Source organism: Lotus japonicus, chromosome 3 (assembly GCF_012489685.1).
Source record: "Lotus japonicus ecotype B-129 chromosome 3, LjGifu_v1.2".
Taxonomy (NCBI): Eukaryota; Viridiplantae; Streptophyta; class Magnoliopsida; order Fabales; family Fabaceae; genus Lotus; species Lotus japonicus.
The window spans coordinates 8,372,861-8,389,951 of record NC_080043.1 but is presented as its reverse complement, the minus strand read 5'-3'; the positions used below and the strand labels follow the sequence as shown (position 1 = coordinate 8,389,951).

At 38.1% G+C, this 17,091-nt stretch overlaps 4 protein-coding genes across 4 annotated transcripts; 2 read left to right on the top strand and 2 right to left on the bottom strand.

Annotated features, from left to right (window-relative positions):
• Nucleotides 1-389: 389 nt before the first annotated feature.
• Nucleotides 390-6,447, top strand: LOC130743078 (uncharacterized). Its single transcript, XM_057595190.1, has 7 exons — nucleotides 390-2,293; nucleotides 3,789-3,879; nucleotides 4,430-4,587; nucleotides 4,670-4,721; nucleotides 4,828-4,910; nucleotides 5,056-5,149; nucleotides 5,415-6,447. Exons 1-7 carry the CDS (start codon nucleotides 821-823, stop codon nucleotides 6,011-6,013), a joined length of 2,550 nt encoding a protein of 849 aa, XP_057451173.1. The 5' UTR covers nucleotides 390-820; the 3' UTR covers nucleotides 6,014-6,447.
• Nucleotides 6,448-7,660: 1,213 nt separating this feature from the next.
• On the top strand, nucleotides 7,661-10,310 carry LOC130743145 (protochlorophyllide reductase, chloroplastic). The gene is made up of 5 exons (XM_057595266.1): nucleotides 7,661-7,839; nucleotides 7,933-8,022; nucleotides 8,540-9,071; nucleotides 9,522-9,880; nucleotides 9,948-10,310. The coding sequence occupies exons 1-5, from the start codon at nucleotides 7,786-7,788 to the stop codon at nucleotides 10,101-10,103; spliced, it is 1,191 nt and encodes a 396-aa protein (XP_057451249.1). The 5' UTR covers nucleotides 7,661-7,785; the 3' UTR covers nucleotides 10,104-10,310.
• A 142-nt stretch (nucleotides 10,311-10,452) lies between these two features.
• On the bottom strand, nucleotides 10,453-13,198 carry LOC130743144 (lanC-like protein GCR2). Its single transcript, XM_057595265.1, has 6 exons — nucleotides 12,972-13,198; nucleotides 12,615-12,793; nucleotides 12,035-12,146; nucleotides 11,813-11,929; nucleotides 11,391-11,705; nucleotides 10,453-11,059 (listed from the first exon to the last, which is right to left on the bottom strand). The coding sequence occupies exons 1-6, from the start codon at nucleotides 13,143-13,145 to the stop codon at nucleotides 10,721-10,723; spliced, it is 1,236 nt and encodes a 411-aa protein (XP_057451248.1). The 5' UTR covers nucleotides 13,146-13,198; the 3' UTR covers nucleotides 10,453-10,720.
• A 1,161-nt stretch (nucleotides 13,199-14,359) lies between these two features.
• Nucleotides 14,360-16,316, bottom strand: LOC130748844 (stem-specific protein TSJT1-like). Its single transcript, XM_057602088.1, has 4 exons — nucleotides 16,032-16,316; nucleotides 15,685-15,925; nucleotides 14,994-15,114; nucleotides 14,360-14,729 (listed from the first exon to the last, which is right to left on the bottom strand). Exons 1-4 carry the CDS (start codon nucleotides 16,244-16,246, stop codon nucleotides 14,539-14,541), a joined length of 768 nt encoding a protein of 255 aa, XP_057458071.1. The 5' UTR covers nucleotides 16,247-16,316; the 3' UTR covers nucleotides 14,360-14,538.
• Between the last annotated feature and the right edge of the window lie 775 nt (nucleotides 16,317-17,091).

The following is a 17,091-nucleotide window of genomic DNA, read 5'->3' as shown; positions in this document are numbered from 1 at the left end:
TTAGGTATGGAATTTGTCAAAAAATTTCCAACATACGAAACAGATCACCAGACCAATTTCCGATTGGACCGACCGAGAACGTGATTGTCTTTTGGATACGTGTCTCACATACAATAAATCTCATTTTTAAAGATTATCCGAAACCGTGAAAACATATCATTTATTGACTATTATTTTTTTATTATATAAAAACTATTAAAGAAATATAAAAAATAAAATAAAAAGATAGTGTTTTTTATATTTATTTATCAATAAAAATAAAAATAAATCTATTTTTTGTCGCTTTAGTTTATAAACAACAAGTAGTTACACACAACAACTCATGACTCAAACTCATACCCAAAGTCTTGAGAGAAAAAGAAATTAGAAAAAAGAAAATAAAAGAAATTAGAAAAAGAAAGTCTCTCTCCTTCTCTTTGCTCTTGTTCTTTGTTTCTCTCTCAAACTCACTCTCTCTATACAGAAGACAGACACACATACATTGCTCCCTGTCCAAACCCCAATCCCACAACACCTTCTTCATTCATTCCTCCATTCCCCAAATCCAACCCATTTCTTTTCTTTTCCTTCCTTCATTCTCTCCATTCCAACCAAACAGAGACTTCTCTCCACTTTCCCTCTCTCTCTCTCTCTCTCTCTCTCTCTCTCTCTCACTCTCTAATCAGAGATCTGAGTGAGAGGGAAGAAGAAAACCAAAAGAAAATCAAAAGAAAGAAAACCAAAAGAAAAGAAAATCTCAATCCTGTGGAATCGGAGATCGGAGGAGGGGCATTTTCATTCAAATGGGAATGCCCGCTATTCCCGACCACCGCCGTGAACCATGAGCAGAGCCACCGTTGGGGACGACGGCGAAGAAGAAACTGAGTGCTTCTACGAATCCCACGACCGCTTGCTCTCTCTTTCTTCCTCTTGCTCTTGCTCCAACTCCAACTCTGATAACGAAGAACAAGATAACACCACCACCGCCACCGCCACCGCCACCAATTGTAATTACAATTTCGCCCTCAACAGTTACGACGTATGGATCTCTCAACCCTCCTCCGTCGAAGAACGCCGCTCCCGCCTCCTCCAAAACATGGGCCTCTCCTCCGACCCTTCCCTCTCCCGCCGCTCCAACCTCAATTCCATCTTCCGATCCAAATCCGACGGTGGCGCCACCGCCAACAATATCAACAACCTGTCTTCTTCTTCTTCTTCTTCTTCTTCTTTTCATTCTGCTACCTCATCCTCCTCTGTGAATAATGGTATCAGGGGGAACGGCGGCGGCGGTGGTGGTGGCTCCCCGGGGAAGCCGCCGTCCGGGAAGAATTGCCGGAGGAGTCGGTCGTCGTCGGATTCTGGTGATGCGGCGGAGAAAGGGTGGGAGCGGGCTTGTACGATAAGAGATCTTGACAACGGGAAGGAGTTTGTGGTGAAGGAGGTGACGGAGGATGGGGTGTTGGATGAGGTGAAGGAGGTTGGGACTGGGAGGCAGCTTACTATGGAGGAGTTTGAGATGACGGTGGGGCACTCGCCGATCGTGCAGGAGTTGATGCGGCGGCAGAATGTGGAGGAGAATAAGGACGGTGTTGATTCCGGTGGAGGGAGTTCTAATGGTGGTGGAAGTGGTAGTGGTCATGGTCATGGTAATGGTGGCGGTCATGGTAATGGGAGTAAGGTGAAGAAGAAAGGAGGGGGTTGGTTGAAGAGTATTAAGAGCGTTGCGAGCTCGATGGCGGGGCATAAGGAGAGGAGGAGCAGCGATGAGAGGGATACGTCGTCGGAGAAAGGCGGGAGGAGGTCGAGCTCCGCCACGGATGACAGCCAGGATGGTACATTTCATGGACCGGAGAGGTTGAGGGTGAGGCAGTATGGGAAATCATGTAAGGAGGTAACTGCATTGTACAAGAGCCAAGAGATTCAGGCTCACACTGGATCCATTTGGAGCATCAAGTTCAGTTTGGATGGGAAGTACCTTGCTAGTGCTGGTGAGGATTGTGTGATCCATGTTTGGCAGGTTGTGGAATCTGAGAGGAAAGGGGAGCTGCTGCTCATGGAGAAACCGGAGGATGTGAGTGTCAATATGCTGTTTCTTGTCAACGGGTCGCCGGAGCCGGCTGCGGCCCTGCTGTCTCCTGGGTTGGACATCAACCCTGAGAGGAAGAGGAAGGGGAGGTCATCAGTTAGTAGAAAGTCAATGAGCTTGGACCAGTTGGTTGTTCCGGAGAACGTGTTTGGACTCACTGAAAAACCCATTTGCTCCTTTCAGGGCCATCTCCATGATGTGCTTGATCTGTCTTGGTCCAAGTCTCAGGTTAGATTCTCTCTTTTAAATGGGTCTTCTTGTGCTGTTATTCCGTCCGGTGTGATCAATCCCTGGTATATTTATAAAGTTGGCACCAGCTGATCTTATGTTGGATATAAGTTGTTGTTACGGGTAGTTCCTACTAAATGATGGATGAATGTGGTTTTACTGAGCAGTTTGAGTAAGTTTTTCTACTTTGTTTCTATAGCAACTAATGCAATATTCATGATATAATTGGTTGGAACGAGATAGTTTTCGGGTGGCTGAATAGGCACAAAGAAAAAACATTGGTTTCGAATTGCAGTAAAATATATTTCGTGTTAAGAATATCCATTTCTCATTTGTAGTCTACGCTACGACTAATGTTATTTCAGGGTGATGCTGGGAGCCTGGGACTATTTTGTTTATTGTTTTCTGGTTATTATGTTGTGGAAAATATTTATGCAAAGTGGACAAGCTACTAGGCTGTTGCTGGTTTTGGTTACTTTAAGGTTGAGTTATTGTAGTCTTAAAATGTGTTATAGGAACTAGTAAAAAAAATCTGTTTGAGTGTGAAGGTTTCTGGATCTTTTCTTTTTTCCTACTCCCTGTCTGATCCAAATTTGTGTTTATGAATTTTTTGTGATAGGCCTAAAATTGTTTATTTTTCCTACAGAGTTAATTTGTTATTCTAGGCCTTCCTTCCTTCTTGGAAGGAAGACATTAAAAAAATGATGAGTTTAAGGAGTTAACATACAGACAACAGGATGGCAGTATGTTTTAAGATTTATGGTTATATCCAATTTATGGTTAAATACTCTATGGTTATTTCCAATTTTTCCAGCAATTACTATAGTGAACGTTGATAAAGAGATAGTTTTGCTGGGCTCTAAGGAAAAGGGAACTAAAGTTTACTACTTGAAAGGCAGACATAATGTTTTCAGGTCTGTAACTTATTAGGAGTTAGGATGCTTGTTTTTAGTTTTTACTTAGGAGTTAGGAGCACTAATTAGATGACTTGTTGATGTCTTTATGATGAAAGGTTGAGAGATTATCTTGTTATCAGCTTACTTTCAGGTCAATTTATCATTATTCCCTATGTAAATTTTAGCAGTGCTTGCTAAACCTGAAAAAATAGATAGTTTTTGAACTGATTTTTTAGTTTACTAAACTTTCCCTATTGTCTGCATAGGAGTAGAAGCATGCCTAAGCATATTTTAACATCTCTACTATATACATTCCTTATAAATAGGGCAACGCTGGTGGGCTTTATTGAGCACGCTTCAGAGTGACTAAATATGAAGAATGAATTGTCATTATCCATATTTTTGCAAGCTCAGATCACTTTGAAAAGCTTTGGGAGGGTTTTTTTTTTTCTTTCTGAGGGGAGGGGGGCCTTTTTATTCATCCAAAATTTTATTGATTAATGTCTTTGCGTGATATTTAAAACTATGTGATTAAAGCAGTGCATGTGTTTTTATTTTGAAGCATCCTTTGTAATATTTTTAGTCCCTTTTTTGTACAGCACTTGCTTTCATCTTCAATGGACAAAACAGTGCGGCTGTGGCATTTGTCTAGCAAGACTTGTTTGAAAATATTTTCACACAGTGACTATGGTGAGTAAATGCAACTATAACATCTTTGCTCTCTCTTAATCTCGTAGCATGTTTGGATCAACTTCTATTTTATCATAACCAATTCTAGCACACTCCTATCAACAACAACAAAAAAATCAATTCTAGCACACACAAGCTTCTCCCTAGAATTGATTTTGGCTTTAGAATCAATTGTAGAAAGATTTCTAAACATGCACTAAATCATATATAGGCCACTGCTTTGGACACAAAATATTCTTTTGTTAAATATGACTAAATGGCAGAGCACCCATTCTTTTATGTTATTAAAATTTATTTATTCTGCCTCTTCCCAACTAAAAATTGAATCAGATTCCATATCAATCATGTTCCTCCAATCTAGCCCATCTTTGAGGATGGGCATTATGGAACGCAGGAACCGTTTTATGAAAATACTTGTCTTTGCTGCACATAGGAATAATTATACAAGACTTTTTTTATATCCAATAGGATGGTTAACTTTAGAATGAAGTCCCTTTTAGTTCTTTGCTAATTATACCCTTTGCTTCAATCTACTTTTTTTCTGGCACAGTAACTTGCATCCAGTTTAATCCTGTTGATGATAGCTACTTCATTAGTGGATCTTTAGATGCTAAGGTTCGCATTTGGAGCATTCCTGATCGACAAGTTGTTGATTGGATTGATCTGCATGAGATGGTCACTGCTGCTTGTTATACACCTGATGGTCAGGTTGGTACAAGATTAATGTGCTTTGAATTCAACACTTGAAGTTCGATTTTTAAGTGTAAACTCAGTTAAATTTGCGATGCAGGGTGCACTAGTTGGTTCATACAAGGGTAGCTGCCACTTATATGATACGTCCGGTACTGTTCTAGTCTTTTTCCCCTAATAACTGTGTTTATCCATCTACAATCCATTCTGATGATTGTGGGGTCACTGATTATCATAATGTTTTTATATTTTGTTCAGAAAATAAATTGCAACTGAAAAGCCAGATCAATCTGCAGAACAAGAAGAAGAAATCCCATCACAAAAAAATTACCGGTTTCCAGGTAATATAAGGATTTACTCCAGTTCTATTTTATATTTATGTGTGCCCATCTAAAAGGAGGGTATTTGACCAATTGACCATAAATGATTTGCTTTGACTAAGTCACAATGCTTATGCTTGTCTTCCTTATTGAATTTTATGAACAGTTTGCCCCAGGAAGTTCGTCAGAAGTACTTATCACATCTGCTGATTCACGAATTCGGGTTGTTGATGGTGTTGATCTGGTTCACAAGTTTAAAGGTATGTAATACTAATTATATATCAAGTAATTTAGTTAAAAGATAATATAGCAAGTTTATTTGGTCAAAGCAATCCTCACTACTTTTTTCCATGTTTTATCGGAGTGTGGGGAGTGTTCTCCTAATGCTGAAAAAAAGATATATTGTAAATTTATGTGGACGAATAAAAATAAAGATGTGGTCTTGTTAGCTCTGCAACTTTGCTCAAATGGAAACAGGTTTCAGTATATTTTCTTGCTGATGAAACTGATGCAAATTTTGTGCAGGCTTTCGAAATGCAACTAGCCAGATTTCAGCCTCCCTCACAGCTAATGGTAAATACATCGTCGCAGCGAGTGAGGATTCCCATGTATACATCTGGAAAAATGAAGCTGATTGCAGGCCTAACAGGAGTAAAGGCGTCACTGTCACAAGCTCATACGAACATTTTCACTGTAAAGATGTGTCGGTGGCCATTCCCTGGCCTGGAATGGGTGATGCATGGGACATGCATGATACATTCTCAGCAGAACAGCCTGAGCTCGATAGCAATGCTGACGAAGTTGTATCAACCAATCATCCTCCTACCCCTGTAGAGGAAAACTTCGGTACCGAGGGTTCACGATCTGCTTCAGGTTACCATAATAGTCCACGCCACGCAACCATCGCAAGCGCGACGAACAGTTACTTTTTCGATAGAATTTCTGCAACATGGCCTGAAGAAAAACTTGTTCTAGCTGCGAGAAATCGAAGCCCTCGTGTCAGCGTGGATTTCTCTAACGGGGTAAGTCAAAAAATGTCAGCGTGGGGTATGGTGATTGTAACTGCTGGCCTTCGAGGCGAAATCAGAACTTTTCAGAATTTTGGATTACCACTTCGAATATAAGAGGCAATGGAATATGCATATGCATTGCCTATATTTATGGCAGAGAATGAGTTGAAGATTTCAGCTCAGAAGGCAGCAGAGTTCATCTTCTCCATTAGTTGGCGAAAACCTGTACAGAAAAGTGGGTGAGATTTGTAATATTAGCGGGGTTCCATTTCTTTCCTTATTCTTGTGCTTGTTGGATAAGTTAGGCTACCATTCCATTCATGCACTGTGGGGAAAAGGTGGGGAAACATTGTCAAACACAAAAGGGAAAAAAGGAAAAAAGATAAAAAGAAGGTACACCAGTAATTTAGAAACCGATGGATGTAATCAGGAAATGTAGAGTAACGTGAGCATGGGAAAGGTTTATTGAAATTAGAAATGATTCTTTTACACTTGTCTTTGTGTATTGTCATGGAATTTAAATATCATGTCCAAGCCATTTGAATGAATAGCATGGATGCAAGTGTTGGTGTCACAAAGGCCATATCTTCAACGACTTCAACGCCATCAGATTAAAAAAAAATCCCCTAGTTGCGTGTTTTATTAAGTGGTGAAATGTTGAAGACTAAAATGTGCTTATAGGAATAAGCATTTATTGTATAAGTGCTTATTCATAAGTTAATTTGAGAAAATTATTGCAGTAAGTTGGAAATATGTTATGGATCAAAATAAGCTTATTCATAAGTTTATCTGAATAACTTGTGAAAATAAACTCAAAATAACTTATAAGTATGTCATAAGCTATTAATATAAGCCTCCCAAACATGTGCATAAGATGTTGTATTTAACATTTATATTATAAGATAAACTCATATAAGTTATTTCAAATTGAGCCTATGTTGTATAACCGTTAAATCCCTTTTCTCTACTCTTGTTCATTAATTTTGATCATGAACTTGGCTCCTCTAAAATGGATGGATTACTCCTCTAAAATGGATGAATTACCTTGGAAGACAAAGTAAGCCAAATAACCATTGACTGAAAAATTAATGATTAATGATTAACACTTGTGACAACTTACTTCATCCTTGAAAGTAACTCACTTTAGGGAAGTCAAATCCCATAATATGATCAACTTTAACAGTGTTGTGCCCCTGTTATAGCATAATCATGTATGGCATTGGTTGTACTACAACTTCATGGGCCAAAAGCCTACAACAGATTAACCCATTGTATATGAGTAGGCCCAATCTGGGAACTTGCTGAACTCCCTTGAGCTGCTTGGGCTTGGACCAGAAACAAAAGCCTATTGGCTAAGATAACATAATTAGGCCCTTTGTTATATCTGCAACTTGCACATAGGGATGGATGGTTCCAAACTTTCTAGTATCTTCTTTTGAGAATAAAAAAAAACTACCCCTAATTCCCCCATGCCCCATCCAAGAACCTGACAAAAAAAGGGCTTAATTTTATCTTCTATATAAAAAGTTATCTCCACTCTCTCAATCCCTTTCATCTCTGATATTCACAGCCCATAGGTCAGGGAAATGGCGTGACTTCTATTGGCAAGACCAAAATATCTCCTTGTTATTATGAAATCCAAAATTCAATACCCCATTGGTTGGCTTCAAAGACGTGGCATATGCACATGCTGCTAATTATCTTATCCTCTCAAAATCAAAACAAACACTTCACTTATATAAATTCACTTACATGTACTCACTTCTGATCCACATTTATGAGTTCATCACCACTTTTGTAACACCACTTCAACTTTGCTGCCTAAGAGGTACATTGTAATTTCCAAATCCAGAAACCACTTCGTGTCTTTCTTTTCCGAAGTTCCAATGGCTCTTCAAGCTGCTTCTTTGGTTCCTGCTTCTCTTTCCATGCTCAAAGAGGTTTGCTAAGCTTCTTCTTCTTCCTCTGATATGCTTTTCCAAAGAGTTAATGAATTGAATTGAATTCTTAGTAATTGTCTTTTGATTTTGCAGGGAAAGTCTCTCAAGGACTCTACCCTTTTTGGCCTTTCATTATCAGAACCTCTCAAAGCTGATTTCAGCTCTTCTGCATTGAGGTGCAAGGTAATCCCAACAAAAAATTTTGCTCTGTTCTTCTCAATTCACCATTTAGCTGTTTCCACTTGTCTCTAAATTTGTTAAGATAATTGACTTGATTTTTTTATGAGGGGATTTTGAGTCTGGAAACTTCACATTTGTTAAGGTTTCTTATGTAAAATGCTAGTGCATGGTCAAAAGACTAGTATTTCCCAATTCTCTTCTTTTGGACCACTAGGATTAAGAATCTGTTAGCTTGTGATAAGTGATTATCCATATAGATTTTAAAAAACTATATGTTATTATTCTTGTTGAATGAAAATGGGTTATTGATATTTATTCTTTGGATTAGTCAACTATGGAAAAATAAATTTGATTCACAAGTTAAAAGAGTTTTTCTGCAAATTAATTTTAGCACATAAGAAGCATATTGTAAATAACAATGTGGTTCATGGATAAACTAGTTTTTAACATGGTCGACCGTAGAATTGAACTTAGTTTTTGGGTTCATTGTCTAATTTGTGCTTGACCCCCTCTGTATCAGAGAGAATTCAAACAAAAATTTGGTGCTGTGAGGGCTGAGACTGCTGCTACAGCTTCTCCGGCGGTTAATTCGTCTGCACCTGAAGCCAAGAAAACATTGAGGAAGGGTTGTGTTGTGATTACTGGGGCATCCTCTGGATTGGGCCTTGCCACTGCCAAGGCTTTGGCTGAGACAGGAAAATGGCATGTGATAATGGCCTGCAGGGATTTCCTCAAAGCTGCAAGAGCTGCAAAATCTGCTGGAATAGCTAAGGAAAACTACAGCATTATGCACTTAGACCTCTCCTCTCTCGACAGCGTTCGCCAATTTGTAGATAACTTCAGGCGATCAGAAATGCCTCTGGATGTGCTTGTTTGCAATGCTGCTGTTTACTTGCCAACTGCTAAGGAACCTACATTCACTGCTGATGGCTTTGAACTCAGTGTTGGGACTAACCATCTAGGGCATTTCCTCCTCTCACGCCTGTTGCTTGAAGACTTGAACAAATCTGATTACCCGGGTAGGCGCATGATCATTGTCGGCTCAATCACAGGTCTGTTTCATTATTACGGATCGCAGTTAATTAGATATTGATGAGATTTTGTGATATATTACTGAGATACTGGTGCAAGTACTGATGAGATTTTGTGACGTATAACTGAGATCATAGCTGCATCAATATCTCAGCAATTTTATGACATATTACTGAGATACTGGTGCAAGTACTGATGAGATTTTGTGACGTATAACTGAGATCATAGCTGCATCAATATCTCAGCAATTTTATGACATATTACTGAGATACTGATGCAAATATTGATAATATTTTGTGACGTTACTAGTGAGATATTGATGCAGATGTGGTAACATGTCACAAATTTTATGAACATTTTCATCAATATCTGCCGACGAGTATCTCAGTAATATGCCACAAAAACTAATCAATGTCTCACTACCCATTATTTGGTTGCACATTTTTGTGCTGATTGTGTAGATTAAACAGGAAACACAAACACATTGGCTGGGAATGTACCTCCCAAGGCTAACCTTGGTGACTTGAGGGGACTTGCGGGTGGCTTGAACGGGCTAAACAGTTCAGCCATGATAGATGGTGGAGACTTTGATGGGGCCAAGGCATACAAGGACAGCAAAGTCTGTAACATGCTCACGATGCAAGAGTTCCACAAGCGATACCACGAGGAAACCGGAATCACATTCGCGTCTCTTTACCCAGGTTGCATTGCCACAACAGGCTTGTTTAGAGAGCACATTCCCTTGTTCAGAACCCTGTTCCCTCCATTCCAGAAGTACATTACCAAAGGCTATGTCTCAGAAGATGAAGCAGGAAAGAGACTTGCACAGGTAATGTACGAAGATAATGACTAAAAGAACATGAATTGTTGCTCATGTATGATTGTTTTCAATGTAGGTTGTGAGTGATCCAAGTCTCACAAAATCTGGTGTTTACTGGAGCTGGAATAAAACCTCTGCTTCATTTGAAAACCAGTTGTCTCAGGAGGCCAGCGATCCCGAGAAGGCTCGCAAGGTGTGGGAGGTTAGTGAGAAACTAGTTGGTTTGGCCTAAAGTGGGAGCCTCCAACATCCATTTGACGCTTAAGCGGCCTTGCCATGGAGGAAAATGATGTCTCAGAAGAGTGAAAAATCCTATCATGTGTTGATGTTGTTTTGCTAGCTAGGAACTTCTTTTTTGTCTTATGTAGGAGTTGATGACTTTTGGGAATTAAGAGACAATAAAATCATTCAACCATGTGGCTTAGTGCTACTTTCTGAATTAACTGTGCATAGTTGCTAAAATTGATGTGTTTGATGTTTTTCATTGCTTACCTTGGACTAGTATCTAAAACAATTCTTGGACTTTTCATTAATAGTCATTTGAGTGGCTCCTGATATATGGTGTAAGCAAAATACAGGGATTAGGAATGAGTACTTTATAATACACTACCCATCTTACAAAGTGACATGATATAGCAGTAAGCGCTGGATTTCATACATCACTGTTTTCTCAAATGTCTCAAACTGCAACTCAGGCACATTCAAGAGTTACAGATTTTCTCATATTTACAAAATTTTCCAGAACCTTAAACATATCCTTGTCAACCCCAACAATATTTTGTTTAGTTCTATCATCAGGGAAGTGGCTTTTTATATGCAAAGGTTTATTGTCATCATCCATCAAGAGACTCAAAGTTCATAGCCTGGGAACCTTGCCAGTTGAGGATCAATCATGTCTAGAAAGATATATGCCATTCCTCCAAGACCTTCAAATAAGGAAAACGGGCGATCTCCTCCATGCATCTTTCTTTCTGAGATCAATTTCTGTGCTCTATCAAGTAGAAAGCAACCAAATGCTTTAGCCATGTACAAGTACTCCACCTTTCCGGTCAATCTGTACAGGGAGAGAAAGACATAGGTGTTCCCACTAATGCCATGACAGATTCCAACTTTCTTAAGCAGACCCCTCTTCCACACTACTTCTCCTGCATCTGCAGCTGCTTGTATAAATTCCTTATCCCCAAAAACCTGATGATCATGGTAAAAAAACCAGTCATGAGATAAGAACATTGAGTCTTTGACAACTATGCTCAAGAATTGTTGCATAAATTATGAGCCAGGAGAAGGCAGCGGTGCGGGTGACTGGGTAAAAATTAAGTCATGTAAGCATTGTGACGTCACTTATTTCAAATAAAAAAAAAATTAAGGGACCAAAAGGTATGAAATTATTTTGAGAGACCAATTTAGATTCACCCTTTGTATTAAAGGGACTACAAAATATTTATCCCTATTATCAATTTATCATTTCACTCATATCATTAGACTCAACGGGATGTTTGGTAACTAAGGAAAAGAATACCTCAGCAGCTTTTACAAGCGTAAGAGTGAGTCCAGGAGCACCATGACACCAATGCACAAGACGGTCAGATTCATTTCCTTCACTAGAGGGATAATTTCCACTAGGGAACCGATTCTTAATCATGTACCGTAGTGTGACCTTAACATCTTCCACCTCATCTGGCTTGAGTTCCATGTCCATCAGAACATTCATAATTCCTGCAAGACCATGGGCAGCACCCCAGTATTTCTTCCCATGCCATTCATACATCAAAGGACATCTTCCCTTGTGAGCCAATTGTCTACCAGCTGCAAGAACTTCATCCACAACCGATCTCTATGACAGTTAAAAACTCATTTTCATGAATGATTTTGTTAAAATATATTTTATATCAAAATTCAAAAATGCCATAACTCATGAAGAATATATTATATATGCATTACCATTTGAGGAGTAGGCACTGTGTGTTCACCAATATGCTTGTTTAAGAATGAGCATGCCCATAAGTAACCTGCTCTGCCATACAATAGCTCATAAGGCAAATCACGAGGTAGCTCAATCTGTTCTCAAATCAAAAGCACAAAATATGAAAAGCATTTCAACAACTGGATTTCGTGTATAAATTGGAAGTATCACAATGGTCAAAAATTAAAACAACAAAATACCTTTTTGAATTGTCTTAGGTAATAGTTAAGTAGCCTTTCATCACCATTATGCTTAGCTACGACAGCACCAAGAGCACATACACCAGCACGCCCACAGATGAACGTCACACGGCTGCAACTCATACATTGGCAAATAGAACCAAAATCAATTTATTTCCCCAATAGGTATGAAACCGTTACTCTTCAGTTTAGGTTATTCCAATTTCCAAACACTATTTCAAAAATCCGATTCAAGTAAATTCCCAAAGTCCACCCCAAGGCTAAGCTCATATCCAAGCAACATTATTTGCAACTCATACATTAGCAAATAGAATTGCAATCAACTTATTTCAATAATATTTTTAAACTCTGGTTCAAGTAAATTCGCTAACTTAACCCCCAAGGCACACACACAAGTTGAAATATCCCAAGTACATAACCAGACAACAACAGATTTTAACTAATAGGTAAGCTATAACCCAAGTAACATTATCAACATTATTGAGCTCCATTCCACCATTCAGATTGAGCATTTTTTAATCCAACCCTTTAAGGGGCTAGCTCATGATAGCATTAGATGCATGAGAGAGAGAGAGAGTACCTAGAACATGCTGAAGCAGAATCACAAGCCTTAACAATCTCTGAGCACAAGTTAAGATCACTCTCATTCTTGGTTACTAGATAGGCCTTGAAAACCAAGAATGCTGTCCCAAGAGCCCCCGTGTAAAGAGTATAATCCTTCACACGATTCCCACTGGACCCCCAAGTCTCCCTCACCACCTGAACAAAACAACAATTACAAAACAAAGAACAAACACTTGATGGCACCAAAGCTAAAGCTACTAACTTGATCCTACCCATAATCAAAGAGCGCAAACTGAAAGAAACCCACGAATCTAAATACCCATTAAGAACAAAAAAATCAAAAAAAATGAAGTGGGGTGGCGTTTTTGTGTACCGATTGTTTCAAGTGTAATGCTGCAGACTGGAACTTTGCGGCGAGTGTTTGGTGAGGAAGAGAAAGGAGGGTGGTGAGGGAGTCTGATAGCGGTGTTTGGGAGGGAAGAGCTTGTTGAGGTGTGGTCTCTGCCATGAAGGGAGGCATCTCGTTCGGAAAGAAGCGATCGGCCATCCCTGACCAAAGGTACAGTGTCGAGTTTGAGAGTCTAGAGCCACTTTCATCATCCTAATTCATTTATTTTAAGAGTTCATTTTAATTTTCTCTCTCAAAATAAGTGTTGACTAGTGCCAAATGTCATGCATGACGATACGGGTAAATGATCGATTTGGTTCCTGAAAGTGACAATTGTTGATGGTTCTTCCTTGATCAAAATGGCTCACGTAGTCATTTCGTTCCTTAACCTCGTCGTTCACACCACACTTGTTTCCACCATTGTTTCGGGAAGGAAAAAATGATTTCTACGAATTTGATTTTATGTGATCCTTCATCCCTAAAATCGGTAGATTCGTGAATTAGCTTTTCATCCGATTTTGATAATTTATGAAACTTATGGTTCTTGATGTAAGTTAGGGATTTTAAATTTTCATTTTAGTTTGCACATAACTATCGTGAATCAATTACGTAAATGTTTTTGTCTTTTTGGTTAAATTTCCAAATTTATATCTTTGAGCTTGCTCATGGTGGTGGGGTGGATGGTGGAATGGTGGAGGAGGGAGGTGGGAGGAAGAGAGAGGTGGGAGAAAAGTGGCGGTGAAGAGGGGGAGAAGGAGAGAGGAGGTGGGAGAAGGAGAGACGAAGCAGGAACCAAAGCGATAGAAAAATTAAAAAGATCATATTGACTTTTCAACTAAGGTACTAAATTGGTTTACCTAAAAAATTAAGGTACTAAATTGACGGTTAAAAAATTGCCTAAGTGACACTTAAGGTGCCAACTCACTCTCTCCGATAATGGTTCTTAAGTTTTAAAATGTTAGTGACTAATTTGATTGATATATACTACTTTCATGGACTACGAGAGCTATTTTGATCATCCAAGGATCAACTTGTCAGCAAGTGCTTCTTTTAGGAACCAAATTTATCATTTACTCTGGAGGATACCTTCAAGGGAATTGACAGCGTCAATTATAACTTTGTGTGACTGTGTCTATCTCTTCATCCTAAAATGAGATATAAATAAAATTTTAACTTAAGAAATTTAAGATAACTTACAATTGACACAATAATGATAAAAATTAGTTTAAATATGTCTTCCCCTATAAAATAATCCATATAGTCCATATCGGGTTTTGGTCTCTCTAAGATATTTCTTCCTTTTAACTTCTCTTAAATTCAGAATGTCTATCAGTCACTAATAAACCAGCCAGCAATTAAAATGACACCATGTGTGGAAAAACACTTCAGCATACTGTATTACTCAGAAGGAAACAGGAAAAAAACACAAGTAGGCTAAAAATAAAACAGCTAGAAGAAGGTAGGGAATCTAGGAAAGGGTCAAGGATGACATTCATTTTTATTGTACATGAACCAGACCATGCTTTGCTTTGTTTTTATTTACATTTTAAAGCTAATGCTGGTCCCACTCCATCCAATTGGATTGACTTCCCACTCGAGGAATGCTGTTAACTCTTGCATACTTATCAACTTTGAAGTTGGCCCCACACATGGCCCCTTCACTGTCTATCCTTGGCATTGCCTTCAACTTGTGCATTGGATGCTCAAAGCTCACCAGACCTCCTTCACTGTGAAAAATACACCCTGCATTCATCAAAACACCACATGTCACGGACTCATACTAGTTAATTTTCAAGATATATACAATGAAGATTCGTGTATCACTTTATTTTATATACACTTAAATATAGGAACAGAAGAGAGAAAAATAACAAATGTCATATGTATGTATGTGATGTGACTGAAAGAAAATGAGAAAAAAATAGTGTATATTGAGTGTTGTTATTATTAAAATGTACATGAATCAAGACTTTTATAGATAATGGACCAAGGTGGTTCAAACTTTACCTGTTGGAAAGGGAGCAAAGGATTTGGCACATCCCTCTTTTATGACTTTTAGATCATCAGAGATCACCACAGATCCATCAGCTGCAATTCCCCAATACAATTTCACTCCACCATCAGAACCCTGCAAAACAAGATCAACATCTTTAAAGAAACCAAGTTGTGTTGAAGAATAGTTTTTTAAAGGTGAATTATGTGGTACCCATATTTTTTTTCGGGTATGGTATCTCGTATAGTACTTTAAGTTATAATTTTGTTATTTTCTTAAAAAAAAATGGAAGATTTATTGTTGCAATTTTTAAGAATTTAAGTTCAATGACTCAATGAACTAATAACATATTGTATTTAAGTTTGTTTATACTGTTCAATGCACGATTTGAAAAATTAGGGTTTTAAGTTTAACTTTCAACTTTGAGAGATCATTTAAGATCCTTTCTTGCCAGGATCTTCTTTCTCCATGCCTCACCTATGTTGAAACTTGCAAATCTTCATCCATCATTTTCTTTTCAGTTCAAATTGCCTTATTTTTCTATTAATTTATTTCATTCTGGGTACCACGCCTTAATCTGGCTTAAGGTATCACAACAAACACCTTTTTTTAAAACACCGAACATGTTTGGAAATGAGTTCTGAATGCCAAAATGGCAAAATTGATTAATAAAAATAAGTTGATCTAAACATGCTATTAGCCTACCAGTGCTGCAAAGACAGTGCCAACTTTGCTGTCATAGACAACAAAGGCAAAGCTTCCATCAAGATCCTTGACAACTTGATCTGCAGGGTATGGACCACGGTCACGGAGAGTCCTATAAGCTTCAATCACAAACATGGCCTCATCAGTACACTTTGTCAAACCATATTGCTTATTGAGCACAGACAGATTGTTCAAGCTCCCCAAGAAGATGCAGTATATGTCATCAACCCCACAAAACAACCTACAAAACAATCATGATGAGCAGGCAAAAACAAAAACAAAAATTGAATTTTCTTCATAGATCATATAAAATCATGAGCAGGAAAATATTAAATAAAATTAATTACCTTTGATGAAGAGAGGAAGGGTGATCAGGGCGAACATAGGCCAGAACAGCGGCATGGCCAAAGCTCATGGTGCAAGAGTTATGAAGATGATTGGAAATGAATTGGTTGAGAGTTTCCTGTGGAGGCTTTGGCTTGTTGGAGCCATTATTGTGAGATGCAGGACTGTTCAGCTCTTCCGGTGGATGAGCAAAAGCTTTGTGGAAAATGGCCAACATTTTGATTCTGAATCAGTCTTCTCAAGAAAAGGAAATAACTATAGATGTATGTCTAGCTATTGAAGTTAAATATTGGAAGTATGGTTATATATACAACTTCAAAGTTCAGACCATTTTCTTTTCCCTCACGTACCAACATTTTCTTCTTTGCTTGTATTATTTAATTTATTATCACATCACCGGTCGTCATATCTCAAATTAAAATCTTTTAGTCTTTGGGTCCTTTCCATTCCATGTTCCACCGATAAAATTATGACATATCACTTAAAAAAACATGTATGACATAATTTTATTAATAAAATAGGGAAAATTGACAATAAACTATGTATTTGGATTTATTACATCTAAAGTAAATTCATATTATTTTCCGATGAAGCAAAAAAAAAATCATATTTATTAAATTTTGATCTCATTTTCACTTATTTTCTTTTTTTATTTTTCTATCACATCAATCCTTATATCACTTACTTCTATTTCTTTATTTCTATTAGGTGAAGGTTGAATTGAAGTCTGATGAATGAATTTTTATCGACTACATTTCACTTCTAGAGTTATAGATCTTGATATATTCACACTAACTCTTTTCTATTTACATCTCAGTTGATGAGAGTGGAATTGGCGTGCAAGTCGTCTTTATTCTTTTTATCTATTTGTATTTATTTCTCCCTATTAGATATTTGATATGAGTAGAATCCATGTGTTGATGTGTATCAAATAAATTATCTCCCTTATAGATAGGCCACCACCTACTACTTGCCGAGACTGAACAAGGGTTGTTAAGTTGGCTTCTCTTTAATGTTGTGGGCGGGACCCTGGTTTGATACTTTGTTGGATAACTATCAAAC